This window comes from Plectrocnemia conspersa, unplaced genomic scaffold (assembly GCF_051122295.1).
Source record: "Plectrocnemia conspersa isolate PC_06_02 unplaced genomic scaffold, ASM5112229v1 ptg000006l, whole genome shotgun sequence".
NCBI classification, from domain to species: Eukaryota; Metazoa; Arthropoda; class Insecta; order Trichoptera; family Polycentropodidae; genus Plectrocnemia; species Plectrocnemia conspersa.
Genome location: NW_028277170.1, coordinates 19,362,258 through 19,384,523, shown reverse-complemented (window position 1 = coordinate 19,384,523; position 22,266 = coordinate 19,362,258). Strand labels below are relative to the sequence as shown.

The window sequence follows — 22,266 nt, the reverse complement described above, 5'->3', positions numbered from 1 at the left end:
ATCATATATAGCAACAAAATCGCCTTTACGCATCATGTAAAAATAAAATAAAATAAAATGTTTAAACTTTACGAAATGCATTTTATTGCCACCGTTTTCTTGCAAATTAAAAAGTAATAGTATTAACACTAATCAATATAAAAATAATAATAATTAATTAATAATAATAATATATGCACACTGGGTGAAAGTGATATGTACAAGTGCGATACTTTTTTTGTCGTATCATATTTCGAATGCGGCCCTGTTGGTCCGGGCGTCGCCAATAAAGAAACGATCCCCAGGACTGCCGTCCAAGGGAAAGTTACCCGTAATTTGTTGGTATTTTTTGTTCTAGTATGGCCCCGATTGTCCGGGTGGGCCGTATTGTGACGAAGGTCCCGAAGGTCCGGAGCTACCGATTCCTCCGTGTCCTCCGCCGATACCTCCTCCGATTCCTCCGCCGATTCCGCCGCCAATTCCGCCTCCGTGTCCACCGCCGATTCCGCCCCCGTGTCCTCCGCCGATTCCACCTCCGTGTCCTCCGCCGATTCCGTGGCCGCTGTCTCCGAGGGATCCTCCGATTCCGCCGCCGATTCCACCGCCGATTCCACCGCCGATTCCTCCTCCGATTCCGCCGCCGATGCCTCCGCCGATGCCTCCGCCGATGCCTCCGCCGATTCCGCCGCTCTCCTTCTGGGTCTTGTATCTGATGAAGTAAACTTCGGGTTTCGAAGGTTGGGTGGGAGCAATGGTCGGGATGGAGATCTCTGGCTGTTCGTCGGGTTTCTTGACCAAGACGTAGACCAAAGTCTTCTCTTCGTTTTGGGCTTGGAGAGGAATGATCGGTTGGGTTGGCGCGGGTGGAGACGGAGCCTTGATGAAGATGATCTTATAGTGCTTCTGAGGGGGTCCTGCGGTGGCGAGTGGTCTCACGTGGTGCTCTTCCGGTTCTGGTGGCGGAACATGGACGTAGATGTGCTTCTGTACGATCGGAGCTTGGAAGCCGCCGAATCCACCGCCGAATCCGCCACCGCTGCCGCCGCCGAATCCGCCGCCGCTTCCGCCACCAAATCCGCCTCCGAATCCACCGCCGAATCCACTGCCGCCGCCGTGTCCTCCGCCGATGCTACCTCCATGTCCTCCTCCGATGCCTCCGCCGATTCCGCCGCCGTGTCCGAATCCTCCGCCGATTCCGCCGCCGATGCCACCTCCGATGCCTCCGCCGAATCCGCCTCCGTGGGATCCGCCTCCTCCGAATCCTCCTCCGTGCGATGATCCGCCGCTAGGGGCTCCGTAGCTACCGGAAGGCCTAGGCTGGTTATAACTGTATCCGGCCTCGGGCCTAGCATGTGCCAAAGCCACGACCGCTAAAACCTGGTGAATCAAGATGACACACTTAAATGTTTGATAGGGGACTGAAAAGCTAGCATGTAACACGATTATGAAATTGAAATGAATCTGTCTAAAATTGAATATCATGAAAATATATTTTTTAAGTCAGTGTGAAAAGTCATATAATATTGATGGATTAAAATTAAAAACGGATTTGATTAAATTGATATATGATAACACAGATGGCTATAATTTGTTATAGCGAAGATTTAATGGGGAGAAATTGAAGATGACGCTTCAAGTGAAATAAATGTTTTGTTGTGAGCGTCGATATATCACTGATAAGCACTATCACTGGTCACACGGCGGTCACTGGTCTCTTACCACGAAGATCTTCATGGTTGCGTTTCGTCTCGATCGGATGCTGGGTTTTTGTGGTTCGCTCGGCTCGGCTGAGCAAGATGGATTGATGCCGTTGTTGGTGGCGAGGTCTGCTTATGTAGCCATCTCGGCGTACCCCTCCAACAATTGTAATAGTCGCTTGCGTCCTTGCTGCGGAGTCTGGGGCTGAGTTCAAGCGGTCAAGTGAAAGTTCGCCGGCGCATCCGAGAGACGCGCGGGAACGGTGAAAGTAGAATATGAGGTATATTTCGGTGGAACGTAGCCGCTGACCCGACACAACCGATACCGGTGCCAAGATGCCACCCACCGACGACGGTGACGTAACCGGACCGTTACGGGATCGAAGAGCGATTCGGAAACAACGTAAAACTCGCGGACTACCCTCGAACAAAGAAATAGCGGCAAATGAAAAGCGATCTTTCGATACGCGAACTTCGAGTAGTACCATATAGACGCGGAGATGAGTTATATTTTATTTTAAAATATAAATCATTACACCTAATAAAATACTGTCACATTTTTATCAACATGCTGTAATAACTCTGGAAAAACCATGATTCCGGGCCTCATGACAAAAATGCCATTTTGTATATTTTTTAACATCGTAATGTAATTTCTTAATAATTATAAATAATAATAATGCTGCAAATTAATATAAGAATAAGCCACCGTTGCGACATATTTTCTAAAATCATATTTTATGCCAAATATTTTAATTAGGCATTAAAAAATATTATTCATAATATTCATCTGTATGTTTTTTGCTGCTCAGTGTTGCCATATAGTGAATTTCCAGTCCAGGTCAAGCGTTTATAGTAACACTTTTATGACAATATTACGAGTGAGAAAAGAATAAGGCACATCTAAACCCAATTTTGACTAATAGGAGAACGCAAAAATCAAAATGATAATTGTTTTAGCGCTCTCCTATTGACCAAAATTTGGTCTGAAAATACTTTGATAAGTCTTCTTATACTAGAAATCTAAATTACAACTCTCAAATTGAGTTTCATAGACATTTAAATTATATTTTCGCTTATAAAAATATATATTTACTAGTGAAAATTTATTTGTACTTCACTAGTGAAAATTTAACTTCACAGAAAAATACACATTCACTGTAACATTTATACATCGGATGTAAATAAATAATGATAAGTATTTAAATGTATATATTACATATGGAAAAATTAAAATCATATAATTTTACATTTTTAACACCTATATATTCACTGGTAAAAATATATTTTCAATAGTGAAAATATATTCTAATATGATTTCACTGAAATGACTTATTTAAAAAAATATTTTTGCTTATTTATATTCTCTGTGAGAATTTAAAAAAAATTCGAGAATTTATAAAAAAATATTTCTACTACATTCATAGTATTTAAGTTAATAATATGCATTTTTCTGGACCAATTCAAGGAGAGGGGGGGGCAAATGTTCTCTATAATTTTTTTTTTTTAAAAAGTTCTATAACTATAATTAGTTTGAGAACTTTTATTAGGTCAGGTGTGGGTTAACAGCAAATGGACGTTTCGCAACTGTCAAATTTAACTTCATAGACATTTTAGAGCAGCATATTAGCACCTATCAGTTAAATTATATTTTCGCTAATAGAAATATATATCTACTGGTGAAAATATATTTGGACTTCACTAGTGAAAATATAACTTCACAGTAACATTTATAAATCGGATGTAAATAAATAATAAGCTTTAAGAAATAGTTTTATTTATCGGTAAACGATTTCATTACTAATCTAATGATAATTTGCGGTAGATCAATAAATAATATAGATAAAAAATAAGTGATTTATTTCGGACGTTCGAATTTCACGCGAAGAAAGAGGGCGTCACCGTGTTGCATCACTCTCAACTGTGTAGCTGCTACAATAAAATCGTTAAAAAGTATATATTTTTTACTTATTTATTAATGACAATTTATTCAAGACCATTTTAAATATCTTAGCTAATATTCTATAAAATAAATTAAAATGAAACATTAAAAAAAATTAATATACAATCTAGTTCTAAAATGGCTTTTGTTAAAAATAAAAAAATATATTATTTTGTATATAAAAACGATTTTATTGACACATTTTATGTATTTTTTACGTGAGATTATATTTTGTTAAAATCATAATAAAAATATTTATTATAGTTACTTGCGGTTTGCAGAACAAATTTATTTTTCACGCCGATGTTATGCCAGCGCACGTGCTAAATGCGAATTTGGGCGGATTTGATTCTTAATTTTTTTAACAGATCTTTCTTGTACTGTAATTGTAAAATTATTTGTTTTCATTGATCAAAGTTATTACATAATAACAAATATTACCTAATTCATTAATAACTATTCGGTCGATGATATATTGGCGTTTTATATTAATAAAATTCGTTTTAGATACTTTTGAATATTTTAGAATAATATTTAGATGATTTTTTACATTATGTTAAAATCAGATCCGAATTTGTTGTAAATATATGCATATATGAATATTTTTAGAATGTCACAAAACGGACGTTTTTCTTTAGTCACGATTGCAATCAAATCAATGCCAAAGGTCACGCACCTTTCTCTGACTTGTATTTTTTGCTTAAATTTCTTAACAAATACTCAAGGACATATTTTCTCGTAATAAAGAAATTAGCATATCATCATGCTTTGCGTGAAATAACTTTCAAAAGCTTTTGAAATGCATCGTTTGCAAACAGATCTCCAGATTAATAACAAGTGCTGCTTTCCAACAATGTTAAAAATATATACAATACTATATTAAACAGACTTGTTATACTTTCCAAATCAAAATTTATAGTGCAACTTATTTTGTGCCAAAATGACGACGGAATAAATTATGTGAATATTATTGGAATGATTTTCCTTAAAGAATCTTAGTAAGGCGTTGTTACCATTATTTAATTTTAATAATAGAAAGAAATAACTGTACCATATTCTATGAGAATTAGATGAAAAGAAGGTCGAGGACAATAGTGTAAAACTTTGTGAATAATTATGGGAGGCAAAATTTGATCAATTAATTTAGCACATCAAAAAGATCTGTGTAACAATCGCGACGCAATTAATGCAATAAATCATATTTGAGAAAATAAATTGCCACAGGCGATTTCGTAAAACATGCAATATTTTAAGATAATAGATAAATCGTTTGATTAAAAAATACACTTACCAAATATAATAATATATTAGTGTGAAAACAGGAAAATCGGTCCATGATTCGATTTCTGTCTATATAATATAATTAAATTAAATTGTAATATGTATAATATAAATAATATATTTAAACAAATATTACTATAGAATTCACTGTAATTTTTCGTAGAAAAAATCAGCGACACTTTTCCAGTCTGCAGAATCGCCTGCTTCCATCTCATTCTGTAGCTACCTTTCTTTTTTGCTGTTTTAATTATCGTGGTGACTTCCGTTGACACGAAGAGGCCCTAGTTTTAAATTATTTATATTTCTCTCTCTATCGTTCAACATTCGCGTGAATGGAATCAGATTCGTATATGATTTTTTATTAACAGATTTTGAATTTATATAATAACAGCTTTTGTTTATAAAACTCAATTGTTATGGTTACTATGAAAATATTTACCTAACAATTTTTATTATATCGATAATACGAATTATTAATACTTGTATAATTTCAAGAAAAAGAATAATTGTGATTAAAATATATTATTTTAGTGTAATTTAAATTTTAACTGAAGTACATACGTAAAATTTAATCCATTGATTTTATTTTTTATTTATTGTTACTGTAAAAGTGAAAAAAATAAATAAACATTGACAAAATAATATAATTCAAGAATATGTATTACTCAAGTATTATTTAGGTATGTTTTTACATGTTTTTAAAATGCGTTACTTTTAGTCAATAATATTATCATGGAACGATAATGAACAATGTGAAAATAAACAGTATTTAACCGATTAACAAAAATACTGAAACTCAATTAAAAGCGTACGCAAAAAACGTACCGACCGATGATAATTCTACCATAATTATTACAAAAATCCACAGGCCCTAAATAATGGGTTTTGAGTTTAAAAATCCAACAAAAAAACTTAAATTTTATATACTTTTATTATTTTCTAAACAGGCTTTAAATTAAATGTATTGAGCCCAAAAATCCATTAAAAGGTTGAAATTTGCTGGACTTGTGAATTTATTTGTTTTTTTTTTAATCTGATTTTTCTTTAAAAAAAGCACTGAATTTAAGTAATGTAAAAATTTAGTGGACTTGTGAATTTTTCCATTTTTTTATTTTTCTTTTAATTTTGGTTTTTTAACTTAAAAATCCACCAAAAAGGCTAAGGCTAAGAAAAAGGCTAATTTTTTCTTTAAAACCATCACAAATTTTTTTAGTTATGTGAAAAAGAGTGGGCTTGTAATATTTTCGTTTTTTGATATTTAATCAAAACAGGCCCTTAATTTAGGTTTTTGTGCTTAAAAAATCCAGCAAAAAAGCTAAAAATGTGTATACTTTTAATATTTCTTCAAAAGAGGCTCAAAATTTATGTTTTTGTTAGTTTAATAATTCACATATAAGTCTTAAATTTCGTACACTTGTTATTTTGTCAGGCATTGAATAAATAATTTTGAGTTCAAAAATCTATTAAAAGTTCTGAAAATTTGTAGATATGTTAATTTTTTTTTCGATTTTTTTTTATAAATAAATCCTAAATTTAAGTTATGTAAAAAAAGGGTTGCCACTAAAATTCACCCCTTTTTAGTTTTATTCAAGCCCTTAATTTAAGTTTTTGAAATCAAAAATTCACCAAAAAGCTGTAAATTTGTATATTTGATTTTTTTACCGATTTGTATTCTGAACAGACCTTAAATTAAGAGTTTTGAGCTCAAAAATTTATTAAAAAGCTAAAAATTTGTAACTTGTTAATTTATTTGTTTTTTTCCTGATTTATTTTTAAAAACATACCCTAAATTTAGGTTTTTGTATTTAAAAATTGTCTAAGAATACTGATAATGTTGTATCCTTGTATTTATATTTTTATTTATATTTTTTTACACAAACCCTAAATTAAAGTTATGTAAAAAACGAGTGTACTTGTGAAAAATTCCCTTTTTTTGATTTTTATTCAAAACAAATCCTTAATTTTGAGCTTAAAAATCTACCAAAAATCTGAAAGCTTGTATACTTGTGACTTTATTCTGAATTTTATTCTGAACAAGCCTTTAATTAAAGGGTTTGAGCTCAAAAATCTATTAAAAAGCAGGAAATTTATTTACTTGATTTTGTGAATTTTTCTGATTTTTTTAAAAAACATACCCTAAATTTAGGTTTTTGTGCTTAAAAATCTACTAAGAATGCTGAAAATTTGTATACTTGTATTTATTCTGATTTTTCATTGAAACAGACCTTAACTTTAAGTTTTGGGCTTTAAAATTAACCAAGAATACCGAAAATTTATATACTTGTATTTTTTTTCGATTTATTCGAAGTTATGTAAAAATGAGTGGACGTGTAAAATTTTCCCTTTTCTTGTTTTTTATTCAAAAAAGCAGGTTTTTGAGCTCAAAAATTCACTAAAAAGGCTGGATATTTGTAAATTTATAACGCTTTTTCTAGGCTTTTTTTCAAAACAGACCCGAAATTTAAGTTTTTGCGCTTAAAAATCCATCAAAAGGCTAAAAAGTAGCATACTTGAATTTTATTTTTACCGATTTGTATTCTGAACAGACCTTAAATTAAAGGTTTTGATCTCAAAAATCTATCAAAATAGCTGAAAATTTGTGACTTGTAAATTTATTTGTTTTTTTATTATTATTTTTCTTTAAAGCAAACCCTAAATTTAAGTTATATAAAAAATGAATTGAATTGTGAAAATTTTTTTTTAATTTTTATTTAAAACAAGCCCATAATTTAGATTTTTGAGTTCAAAAATCCATCAAAAAGGCTGAAAATTTGTATTTTTTTTCAGACTTTTCTTAAAAACAGACTCTAAACTTAGGGTTTTAAGCTCAAAAATCGACCAATGTGAATGCAATATAGCCTCTGGTTCATTGGACAAAAAATAAAATTCATTTTGATATACAATTGTAAATGCTTATTTTGACTTTCAGTGCAAGTAGTCAGCATTAAATAATAATAACTGTAAATTATACGATATAGTACAAAAAAGCGTTACCCCCTGCTAATTTTACGACTTTGAAAAAAATTCAAAGAAGTAGCAATTTGATATTTTTTTATAATAATTTAATTTTAATATATATGACGCAAAATCTCTAATCAAAATATATTTCAGTTATTGACTCTGAACGTCACAAATATTAGACATTTTCAAGCTTAATGCCAACAGTAGTCATTTTGAATTCAATTCAACTTTTGCTTTCACAGCTACAAATATTTAAAGTGTGTTTGGGTTTCAAGTGTTAGGTCACATTGTATATGTACATACATATATATAAAAAAATATGTTTGACACGAAAATTTGGCATTCATAACTCATTTTCGCGATTGTGATGTTTATTTATTGAAAAATATGTAATGACCTTTCGATTAAATCAACAAATGCAATTTCACTTTGAGTATGATTTATATCAATATTTCCACCGATCTTAAATATTGCAAAGCCATTTTTATATTTTAAACTTTGATTATTATATCAAACAGTCAGTGTACAACCATTCACTAACTTCCATATAAAATGCGTGAAATGTTATATTGAAATCTGTGACGAAAAACATGATGAAACTCACTACATTATCAAATACATTGCTATTACGTTTGTAATTAAAGCTATTGTTTTATATTTTTGCGATTTATGGTAAGATATTTCGGTTTTATTGATCAATAATTTATGGCAGTTATATGTGCGTTATGTTTCATTGCATCAATATATATTATAATACTTATGTACTTAAATATATTGTACAACTATGCAACTAGTTCTGAACCGGATTTGCGGGTCAATAGGTGTCGGAACTGGATTTTTCAAGTTCACGTTGTTTCATGATCATATTTGAAAACTGGAGTGATCATTTTCATAAATAATATAAAATGCTCGTTTTTTGCCGTTCACATAACGCGATTCGAACTCTTGGCCCCGGCAACACAAATCAAAAAATTTGGCGCTTGAGCCACTTTTCGGTCCCGTTTCAATGCGTGCCGTAAACATCGTTATTGTGAATACTTATACTATAATTTATACGTGAGGAAAAATAGCTTCGAATAAGTAGAGAACAGCTGCTTATAATATTTATTATTTAAATTTATTTTGCTCAAGAAAACAAACTGTAAGATAAGATCTTGTTGATGAGTTCTGAGCAGGACTTTTTTTTTAAAAAAATGTTACGGAACTAATTTTTTGTCAAGATTTTTACTAAAGAAAATTATATTATTTAAATTAAATTTACCACGAAGCGCGTAAAAAAATAAAATCATATTTTTTCTTTACAATGACATGGCAAATCTAAAGTTAAACAACATTTATTTGAATACAAAATTATAGTGATTTCCAAAGTCATTGACAAATCGTCTCAATTCAAATTTTTAGTGTTGCTGTCTATAGCCGAATTAAATCTGAGAAACCACAGATCAACGTATTTTGATAGATCGAAAAGTGGCAAAGGTGCTCCGACGAGTTTGATGAACAAAAGTGCTGAAAGTGTATTGCTCTTGAACGAAGCTCTTATTGAGGTAATAATTATATTCATTTGCAAAAAACTGCATTCACATTCACTTGAAGAAACTTATATGAAACGCGATATTTTTTTAAGATGTCATTTCGAGAATGTATTCGCAAACTCCTTGAATCTTTCATCTTTCGCTTATGGTAGTCTGATTGATATGTTCCTAAATTCAATATCTCCAAATTTCAACTGAACTATTCAGGCCAATATTTTTGGTCAAATTTGCGTCAAACATTTTTACTATCCAGCATTAATTATTAAAATTACTTTCAACGAGGAATAAAATGTTTTCGAGTCAATAGGGGTGAGCACATTTATAATAGGGTCCAAAATCAGGGACGTGATATGCACCTCTTGAATTTTGTCAGAAAAATGTCACTGACTGGCCAACATTTGACATCCTCTTCCTGATTCCAAACCAGAAATTCTAGGGTTATCCCTCAAAGAAAATCTTAAAAAACAGTACCGAAAATATTTTTTTAAATATGTTATTTCAGTGAAATCATATGGGAATACATTTTCACTGGTAGATATATATTTTCAGCAGTAAAAATATATATAAGAAAAAATAATTTACCAAGTTCTTTATTTATTATATATACGTAGAAAATTATTAATTTATAATATTAAGTACTAACCTTAGTCCGCAAAATTATTATCTAAATCTAGATTATTAAGCTAATGATTTATAGAGGATATGTTATTTTTAATTTAATTTTTTTTATAAATAGTTTTAATTTCAGTAAAATTATATGATTTATACTTTTCCATACATATACATACTTAATGTTATTAATTTGCATGTTATCTATAAATGTTTGTTTTTTTCAGTGTAGTTATAATTTCAAATACATTTTTACCAGTAGATACATATTTATACTAGCGATAATATAATTTAACTGATGAGATTTTATGCTGCTCTTAAATGTATATGAAACGCAATTTGACAGTTGCGAAACGAAAATTTGCTGTTCAAACCCAAACCTAGCCTACACGAATTAATCAAAACCAACTTGACCTAATGTAAGTTTTAAAACTAATTACAATTTTAGAACACTTTCAAGTCCAAAATACAAATTTTCAAACTCAACTCTCAGGGGGAAATAAGCGGAAAAAGAAGTACAGACAGTCGCATCTCAAATATTGATCCATAGTTTATCTGCATTTCGATATCACATGTTTCAAAAATATGATAGCTATCCTTACCGATATTACTACTGACTTCTGACATTCAAAGAGGACTTATGAAAGTATTTTCAAACCGAATTTTGGTCAATAGGAGTGCGCAAAAACAATTATCACTTCTCAGAAGTCAAAAATTCACGTCAAAAGCAATAAAATCGTGGCGGTGCCGTCGCAGTGGGAACGCTCGGTAACGAGCGTTCCCACTGCGACGGCGCCGCCACGATTTTATTGCTTTTGACGTGGATTTTTGACTTCTGAGAAGGGATAATTGTTTTTTGCGCTCTACTATTGGTCAAAATTCGGTTTATATGTTCTTCATTTAATTTGTAACATTATTATAAAAGTCGTATAATGACGGCACGATTTTATTGCTTTTGACATGGATTTTCGACTTCTGAGAAATGTTTTTTGCGCTTTCCTATTGGTCAAAATTCACAAGACAAGACAAGGACCTTATTTGAGGGTGGGGGGGGGGCAGGTATGGGCATTGCCCCTCTTTTGAATTTGATCAGAAAAATGCATGTATTTTAATGAAATACTATGAATCTTAATGATTGACTAACTTTTGCCCCCCCCCCCCTTGTAATAATCTGAAATGATGTTACAGTTCAAAATGTTTTTTTTTTTAAATTTAATTTAAATGTTGTTCTAAAATTACTCTGAAACTCTGTTTGAAATGTAAGGGGGGGGGGTGGTAAGGACATTTGCCCCCCCCTTTTTGGATTCGCCCAGAATTTTTTTAATGAAATCGAAATATTAAAAAAAATAATCACTGACTAACCAGCTTTTGCCACCTCCCCCTGTAAAAATCTGAAATGACGCTCCAGTCCAAAATTCTGTTCTTTATAAACTTGAATGCATTTATTTTTCGTTTTGTAATGTACAGTATCACATTCAATAAAAGGCTGCAGTTGTTATTTACCTATGTACATATATCTAGCAAACTAAATGCCAATCACTATTAAGCACATGAAGACTTCACACGAAGTGATATAGTGGCGTGGGAACAAAGTTCCTCTAGTTCTAATTTAATGTGGAGTACGTTACCCCAGTGAATATATGCGAAAAGATACATTTATTCTATAATTTAAAATTTAAACTTTCATTAGTTGAAAGATGTATTTTCCAGTATATTACTGTGCGTGAGTTATTATCCTATTGTTTCGAGCCCAGGTACTCGTTCTTGGGTTAGCCAAATTATTTGCACATTGTTATTTTATCATATATGGCGATAGAAGCAGTTATACAAAATTCTCTCTATTGTTTTTTTATTCCTAATATAATACATCAAACTACATCATAATCAATTTGCTGATTAAATTCTGTTTTGTTCCAGAAAAATGACAGTTGAAAGCAATTGATAGATTCATTTTATTTAGATAGACCATCTAATCATAGACAATGAGATGATCTACTTTAAGATTCAATTTACTGATGAAGCTGCATGCAATATTATTTTCTTCTAAAAGTCAGGGCATTTGAATACCCGGCCAAATTTATGAATCGGTTCGCAAATTTTGCGCAGTTTATGTTAATTTTTTTGTATTTGTTGTTTCAAGATGCATAGATTTAAAAAATAAAATTTATTTAAAAAATAAAATTTGCGACGCACACCTGTTTTTGAGATAAGCGTTAAACGATAATTAAATATGGGCCGAATAAATTTTGCGAATTTCGGTACTATGATCAAAATTCTCAGAAAAAAATAAAATCTATGCGTCTTGAATCAACAAATACAAAAGCATAACACAAAATTTACAAAAATTTTCGACGCACACCTATGCATATTTAATAAAATTCAAAAAAATTAACGATTATGAAAGTAATTAATGTTTAATTGCCATTATTTTTATTAATAAATTAATATGTATTAATAATATTTTACAGACAAATAATTAATTTTTGCACTATTTGGATAAATAAATTGATAATAATATAATATAAAATACTGGAAATTGTATCATAAAATCATTCAAAAAGGCTTCACAAAATAGAAATTATATTTCGCATGACATTGATGCATAGACTGCAATTGTAAAACCATTTTGGGAATGACATACTTGTCTTTTGACTTCTAAAGGTTCATTCCCTACCATACGGTCCGTCAGGACACTGATCAGCTTGTAACAATAACAATTATTTTATGTTCTGAAACCCTCAACGAAACCTCCAAAAGTACATGATCAACGACACGCGAGCTTCATAAAAATATTATGAACGCATATTTTAACCATCCTGTATATACGTCTATACGCGTATAAATGCAAATTCATCATTCACGACTTTAATGAGCGTTGAAAGTGAAGATTCGCAGTGACAACCACAGTTCTAACGGTCAAGTCAGGGCAATTCCTATTGCGGTATACAGTAATTCATACCATATATAATACTAATAATTTAAACCGGTCGGTCTTTAGTTGTGACTTACCAGTCACTACAGAATGCTGTCACAGCTTATGTAAGCCAATTTGTTGGCAAAGAAGCTAAAGGATTGAATAGTTACGGGTTACGTTTTCTACATGTTATCAGCGAATGTCACAATGAATGATGTGTTGCTGTGATGATGTGAAATAAACGCACTTTTAAAATTATTTAAATAATAAATTAAAAGAAAATCTAAAAATGAAAATCACATTTATAACATTTTGTACTTGAAATTAAAGAAGGTACAATAAAAAAATGTCATCTATAAAATGCATTGTATTTATGATAAAAAAATATTATTTTACAACGATTTTACCTATATTAAATTAAATATTATAAACATAATGATATTGTAATAAAAGTAGCGTTTAAAACACGACGTTATTGTATATGTATAATATAATATATACATATAAAAAATACTATAAAAATACACTGAATATATAAATAGTAGAACTTGTATTTAAATTAGTCTAATATAAAAAGTCAATCAGCTTTTCAATTCATTATGATAAATTAAAACTGCTCTTATCTAACAAGTGGAGCTAAAATAATTTTCTATAAATACTTACTTATATTTATATTTGCTCGATACTTTACATAGTTTGTTGACCCACATTTTAAAGTGTCGTCATTTATTTTCGTTTATTTAATATGTTTTTAAGAAATTTATAAAAAATATGTACATGTCTTCACTTTTGATTTCGAATGCTTTTATCTCACGCAAATATAATACTATTGATTGTGGCGGCCGGCATGTGTCACACGTATGGGAAAATTAACAGAATTACAATGACACAAGAGATGACTATTTCAATGAAATTTATACAAAATAAAACAGAACTGCGCCACGGAAAATTAAGTCAAATCATTATTGTAAATGTATAGCAGTTCTATAATGTATATAAAAGAGCACATTTAAGTTAGTCTTGTGAATATTATAACTCATGTTCAATCAAATTATTAATTAACAAATTTATTTTCCTTGAAGTTATCATATATTTAAATGTTATAGAATAATAAAATTAATATGGTTATTATATCTCACTAATATTGTAATGCATATAGTAGTTTTATAGTATGTTCATATAAAAAAGCACGCAAAATTTAGTCTAGTTGAATCAGTATCCATAAAAATATCAGTTATCATATATTTAAATGCCAAAGAAAATGATTTTATTGTAACATCATCATTGTAATGCAGTTAGCAGTTTTTAAGTAATGAAAGTACATATGTTCATATGAAAAAGCACATAATCTTGAAGTCATCATATATTTAAATGCAATAGAAAAAAAAAATTAATCACATCATCATATTAATGTGTATGCACTTTTATAGCAATGAAAGTATGTTCATATGAAAAATAAGATAAAATTTATATTGGTGGATATTATAACTCATTTCTGATAAGAATATCAGTTAATATGTTTCTTACTTGAAGTTATTATATATTTCAATGGAATACAAAAATAAAATAAATATGATTTTCAAGTCACATTAAAGAGCACATAAAAGTTACTCTTATGAATATAATAACTCTGATTAAAATCTCAGTTAACATGATTTTTATTTAAAGTCATCATATACTTAAATGCTATAAAAAATAAAATAAATATGATTTTTAAGTAATGTGTATAGCAGTTTAATGGAAATGAAAGTATGTTCTACTAAAATTATTGAGAAATCGGAAAATTTCTCGAGAAGAAACACTATTGTAAGCAATGAAAGTATGTTCATATGAAAGAGCACACAAAAGTTAGTGTAGTGGTGCATTTTACATGAAAATGTCAGTTATTAGAGAATCGAAGAAAGTGCATCTAAACCGAATTTTGCCCAATAGGAGAGCGCAAAAAACAATTATCCCTTCTCAGAAGTCAAAAATCCACGCCAAAAGCAATAAAATCGTGGCGGCGCCGTCGCAGTGGGAACGCTCGTTACCGAGCGTTCCCACTGCGACGGCACCGCCACGATTTTATTGCTTTTGGCGTGGATTTTTGACTTCTGAGAAGGGATAATTGTTTTTGTGCTCTCCTATTGATCAAAATTCGGCTTGAAAATACTTTGATAAGTAACATATTAATATCGGTAAGGATAGCTATCATATTTTTAAAACATATTGTAATATCGAAATGCAGACCCCTGAGAGATGAGTTGGCTTAGTTTGTATTTTGGACTTGAACTAATGAAAGCTTTAAAACTATATATACTTTTAGAACTTTCATTAGGTTAGGGTTGGGTTTGAACAGTAAATGGACGTTTCGCAACTGTTAAATTCATATTCATAGTTTTAGAGCAGCATATTAGCGCCTATAAGTTAAAATATATTTTTGTTTGTAGAAATGTATATCTACCGGTGAAAATGTATTTGGACTTTACTAATGAAAATTTAACTTTATCAAAAAATACACATTCCCAGTAGCATTTATACATGGGATATAAATAAATAATGTAAGTATGTATATATATATGTATATTACTACATATAGAAAAGTTAAAATCATATAATTTTACTAGCACCCGCAAGATAAATTATATTTTTACTGTTAAAAATATATATCTACCGTTGAAAATGTATTCCGATATGATTTTACTGAAATGACATATTTAAAAAAAAAAACTATAAATTGTACAGAATTATATTCTTGACCATACCATCGAACCATAGCATCATGCTGTTCATAAAATACTTCGTGGGAATTACCGACCACTTCCGTTGTTGCAACACTTGCCACCGCATAGTGTTATTACTGAAAGACTTTCTCAGCTTCGTCACCTTTTTCGGTCTAATTGAAATCTGGTTATTATGTTCTCATACGCTTTTAGAATCAAAGTATATGATACTCATTATATTAATATGCACTTAATTATTTATGTCTGCCGTTAAATTATTACAATAGCATAATAAATTACAATCATTCCGGTGACGGTATTTCGTGACCAACTTTAGTCTACACATATACGATTTAAACATGCAAAATGTATACATATATTTAAGCAAGATTGAAAGGTGTGAAATTTATTTTTCAATACATCTACAAAGCTACTTTCTCTCGTTTGAAAATGATGTAAAGCGTATTTTATTGTTGTATTAATAAGTGATACATAATGCATTTACTTTCAAGACAATAAAAACAAATAAAGTTGCAAGGGAAAACTTTTCCTGGTTTGACAAAATTCCTAAATTGTTCATAAAAATACAATATAGAAAGCTCATCAAAATATTTATTATTTTTTAAATAGTAAAGCGATTTTTTAATACGCGAAAAACACTATCACAATAATTAGCTTTCTGCCGTAAAATAAGTTTCCTTTAAATTTACGTTACAAAAAATATGCAAATTAAAGCATTCATCTCTATCGCTTAAATATATTTTTCTACTTTTAAAAAAAGTGTCCTCGTTTTGATAAATCTGCGTGTCCTCGTTTCTTAATTTATGACTTTTCTATATATGTTATTATTTTTTCTTCAGTTCAAATGTTGCGTAGCCCGAATCAATCACTTAACTGAGGTCTTAACTGACAGTTAAACAAAGAAAAAAGTAAAACTTTATTTAATTTTTAAATACATGTATGTCTTTATATTTTTAAGTGCATCGACGACCTTGACATTGCAACTGATTTAGGTGTATTTTTGACATAGTTCAGTTTGGGTGCGTATGCATAATTCATTAGCGGACATATGTCATATGTCGACGACCGGTCTTTATTGTCAAATTTACATTTTCCATTAACATATGTACGTGTTTGTGTGACAAAACATACTTCCTCAACCTTTTATATTAATAAAATTAAATACTTATTATTATTAAGAATCAAAATAAAAATATTTTTTTTGTGTGGGGACCGTTTTAAGTTGGCAACCATGGAGGTCATTCACTAGGGCGGGAACGGACTTGGTTTGGCAACGCGGCGGAAGAACAACGCCTAGTTTATAAATATGTAATTCAAAAATATTTTTTATATCATAATTTACTGAGCAAAGAGAGTATAAAATCATATTTTAGAGCTATTAAAAGAAAAAAACTTTTGGATTACACCGTTAATTTTGCAAGTGGTTGAACCTCTCATATTGTTACTATTATTAGTATTTTTATTTTTTTAGTTATATGATTTGTCAGGTTTACCTAATATGTCATGATGCGCTTTATAGCATAAGCTTAAATATATATTCACACACTATGACACATTTAATTTTATTAAAAATACTAATGATATGTTTTGTTAAATTATTATTAATAAAAAGTATCGCACACATAAATGAGATAAGCAACATTCCACATAAATTGTTCCAGATCCTCGTAGCTATCATCAAAAACATCTTTATGTCTGGAAAGCTCATGTAAAGATAACTTTCTCTAGCGCTTTTGACAAGAATAAGGGGATCGTCAGATTGTCGACACCGTCCCTTATCAATATTAAAAAGTGCTACAGGATATGATCCTTATTTTTATAAAAGCAAGGATGTCGGTGGGTCATATTCGAAGACGCTATGAAGCGTCAGACATGTGACAAGCGCTCCGCATAACGAAATCGAGCATCATCGATGCCTCAACGCAAACATTTCAAATCAGTTTATTTTACACTGAAATCTGTAAATATTCAGTATGCAAAAAGTATTTTTAAAACAAATTGTGACTCACTCTGTAGCAATATACAACATTATTATTGAATGTAAAATTTGCATTTTTATTGCTATTAACAAACTAACATGTCATCATGTCTAGCGCTCATAAACTTTCGAAACCTTTGTATACTGTTTTATTTAAAAAATGCACAAATTGCAGAATCATTTTTGCTTAATGATCACCTCTCGCATACATATTACAGAGAAATTTATGGTATTCTTAGAACCATCTATATAATTTTTAGTACTAATACAAAGATTCTCAATATTGTTATGATAATTAAATACATGTATATGCATTTAATTAAGTATGAAAATTTGCAACAAATTAGATTTATTTTTATATATATATATATATATATTTGCGATTGAGATGTAGATGCATGTTTTTACTTTTTTTACACACATATATGTATAACTTAAGTCTACTGTACGATCAAGTTGCACAAAAGGAGCGTGTGTGTCTATCCATAAACAGTGATGCCAAACTTTTGAGAGAGGTGAAAGTTGATGGAGCACGTTTTTACAGGCTTGTGATTTGAAAACATTCGGCTTTTGAATCTTGATAATCTCATTCAGAGACACATACACACAATTTTTATTTATGAATAATAAAAAAAGGTTGACGATCTGTTTGACGGCTATTCACAAAAACGCCTTTTTCGCCCATTAACATATGCACGCTCAAAATTCACACGACATGTTTATTCATATTATGCGTTTATTATCGATTAAATAATGTATTGTGTCGAAAGTTATTCAATGACATAAAATATAATAAGTTGAAAAAATTCTCATGGGTTACGAATCATTGAGTCATTGTGTTTATTATGAATAAATATATATATTTCGCATATGTTAATGTGTGACACAAATTAATATGTATTTTAACATAAATATATATTCAAATTTTATTATATAAATAGTGTGTTAATGTATCATAAAATAGCTAATATTTTATAATATGGTCCTAGTCATTTTCGTTGCTTTTTATATGATATATAAAAAAATAATGTATCTTAACCCTTTCAACGCGAATTAATTTTTAATTTTTGGTATTCTTAGAATTATTTTTTTTAATATATTTCAGTAAAAATGTGAATAAATACTTTACGTTAGACAAATATTCGGTATGTACATATTTAGATTGGAGTCTAAATGGCAACAAAGATATATATTTTTATTAGTTACAATTTGATAAAAATTAAAGTATAAAATGAAACGTTTGTGACTATAATTTAAGGAGAAAAACTAAAAAACTACTTATAACTTAAGCTGAAGAAAAATAAAAGTATAGGAAAAAAACAATATTTCACTGAAAATCTGAAACCATTGATATGTTGTCTTTAGCTTCTAAAGCAATATGTGCTTTGGCATTTTATGTTTATATTTAAATTTAAGGTTGTTCTTATCGTATTCACCGATACACGAAATTACTGGATTAAGATGGTTTAGCAAATATTTTTGTAATATTTTGTAGCTTAAATATTTGAAGGTGTTTCATATAATATTTGTAGAGCTTTATTTTAAATAACTTTTTTGGAATTTATAAAAAATAGTATTACTGATGTTACTCCACACTGCAGGCAAAAGTTAAAATAAACGTTTTATAGTTAGCGTGCTCTTTATATTGAATATCTGTCTAAAGGCCGCAATAGCGGCAACCTTATTAGAGCATAGTTACAAAATATGTTTATTAAATTTAAGCTTAAATTTCGGGTGCTTAACAATTATTTTCTAATTTACGTTATCGTCCTATTCATTTTAGAGAGGTAGTGGCAGATTTTACCTATGTTTTGTGAAAATAATTAATTCTGTTTTAATTTAGTTGATTTTAATTTTCCTTCAGTGAGTCACTTGCTGCTTATTTTTTTAAACAAATTAACGAATTATTTACGTTTTTTTTTAAAATTAATAAAGATTATTATACTAGTTTAATTTATCAGTCAGCAGAGTATTTTATATTTATTTTTAGAAAGTGGCGCGTGAAGTGAAGTAACAAGTGACTCACTAAAAAGTCGCTGGCGTTTAAAGGGTTAAGATTTTAAGCACTTTTAAAATAGCTGTATCCTCAACATCCATCAAAAAACGTATATTTTTTATTTTTGGAACATCGTTCATTTCAAGATAAAAATAATCGGCCCTAGCAAACTTCTGTTTTGTAACTGTTTTGCAAGCGCACGTGCTAATCGCCTATTTGGGCGGATTTGCTTCTTAAATAAAAGATCACAATGTCCTTCACCGATCATTCTCATTGATTTCAAATAAGTGGGAATTATTTAGTGCTTCTCATTAGACAAATAATAATGTACTTAATAATTTTTCCGTATTTTAAAACAAACCTGTATTTATTTTCGTTGATCAAAGTTATTACATAGTAATAAATATTACCTAATTCATTCATAACTATTCGGTCGATGACATTCATAAAATATCACTTTGGATACTTTAGAATATTTTAGAATAATATTTAGATGATTTTTTACATTATGTTTGAATCAGATCCAAATATGCATATATGAATATTTTTATGTCACAAAACAGACGTTACGACTGCAGTCGAATCAATGTCAAAGATCACACACTTTTACACACACACAAATATATTAACAAATACATAGTTTATCATAATAAATAAATTAGCATATCATAATGCTTTGCGTGAAATAACTTTCAAAACTATTGAAATGCATCGTTTATAAACGTGTAAAATAATTGGTATAGTTAATTTATTTATCACACACACGTTATATTAGCGCACGTGCTGATCGTCAATTTGGGCGGATTAGGACTATTCGAAAAACACCGTCAAATTGACAGCTAAGAAGATCAAGATATGAAGAGTTTAACTTGATCTTCAGAGAAAACATGGGGACTATTGCAACGAGAATGATTTATATATACATACAAGTTAATTTAAAAAAAAAGTTTTTAAGGTATGTATATTTTTTGTTGTAATAATAGGGAATAATAAACAAAAGATTCGACGTTAATTTGGCGGAACTCATATTACTATTTAATGCAAAAATAATGTTACTGTTTATGCGTATTGAAAAAAACACATTTTTTGATCTTCTTCCATACTCAAAAAACCAGTGAAACGTACAAGCACGTACGCATTTCCATGTCATTTGCCATATTTTGTTACATCCCAGCCATCACCACTAGTCAACAAGAGCTAACTCGAGTCTCAAGAAGGCCTGTATATTTTACATTGCATATCCATGGAAATAACGATCTATCCACTAATAAATACAAAAAAAATTCGCATTAGTATTGTATAATATGTAACAAGATTTTTATGTTGATTTAAAATTAAGGACCTATTTTCTTTATGTAGGTTGATAGAATTAGATTAAGCAAGGTAATAAAAAATATGTTATTTAGACATGGCGTAAACGAATTTTTTTTCAATGCTTACATACGATTATACGATATGACCGAAATTGGGTAAAGCGAAAAAATGTCTAATGTGCTCTTATTTGAGCGACTGTGAACATTTAATACTACAGACAGAGAGACATACACACACAATACCGTTTTAATGCTCTCGTTATGGCACCGTGCGACTTATTGTATTTTTCCGTTTTGCATAACTTCAATTTCTCATAACGAGTCCGAAACTACATAGAGATCGCAATAATTAAACTTATGAGGTGTTATCGTCACTTTTTTGGTTGAAAAACGTGACGAGAATTGGACTGCGGAGTGGTGTTACAAATAATATGTCGGGAAAGAGAGAGAGAGAGAGAGAGGGAGAGATGTAGAAAAAACTGTAATATAATTGACTGACCGACGGTTGCGCAACTCTGCCTCAACAAGCTTTTGAGAAATAATAGAAACGTGCTTTATTTTGTCTTCGCATACTACATGTTTTCTTAAACAGACTTTCAGAGCGCGTATTGTAAAAGTGAAAATTCTGAGTGTTTATGAATGACCCATTTATATATATATTGTAAATTTTTAAACAGTAAAAATGAAGCATACATTTGTACTTCAAGAAATAAAATATTATTAAGAGATAATAATTAATTTGTTACCTAAGATAAGTTCAGAATTGCTCAAATTTATATTTCTCCATTACAATCCTACATAATCGGGAAAAAGGGAGGAGATCAATACTTTACTCCTTCTTGATTTATTGACTGTTCTAGTTGACTCGGGAGTATAACTAAATTGTACTATTATATTTTATGTTGTTTTTAATGAAACTAAAAATCAATAGACAAACGTGTGACATCACCGAAAGTAAATACTGCACTTACCACAGGATGTCATTGCATAGTTGGCCTTTATCGGTCATACCGCAATTACTTTCTCCACAATTTGCTACATTGATCCCACGAGCAGACGTGATCTGCGGTCTGCATTAAAAGCCATCTTCTACAAAAATATTTGGTAGTGAAGCTTGTGATAAATAATTGCCATAGTACACAAACACGATCGACACAAATGACGCAATAAAACATTTCAACGAGCACCATAAAAAATATTGATCGATAGCTACTATTTTATAAGCATTTTTAAATGAATAAATACTGTATTTACTATCCATGGATACTTTGGGTGAACGGATGATAGGGAAAGTGGTTTCGACAAAAGAGTATACTGTCGTTGTAAACCTGTATGGCACAC

The 22,266-nt window shown here is 30.1% G+C and overlaps 2 protein-coding genes across 2 annotated transcripts in view; both read right to left on the bottom strand.

Moving 5' to 3' along the window:
• Positions 1-22,266, bottom strand: part of LOC148234448 (protein gone early-like) — a 107,792-nt gene that overhangs the window by 19,023 nt on the left and 66,503 nt on the right. The gene's annotated exons all lie outside the window — the stretch shown is intronic.
• TwdlT (TweedleT) lies at positions 61-1,865 on the bottom strand. Its single transcript, XM_088187991.1, has 2 exons — positions 1,699-1,865; positions 61-1,356 (listed from the first exon to the last, which is right to left on the bottom strand). The coding sequence occupies exons 1-2, from the start codon at positions 1,711-1,713 to the stop codon at positions 334-336; spliced, it is 1,038 nt and encodes a 345-aa protein (XP_088044117.1). The 5' UTR covers positions 1,714-1,865; the 3' UTR covers positions 61-333.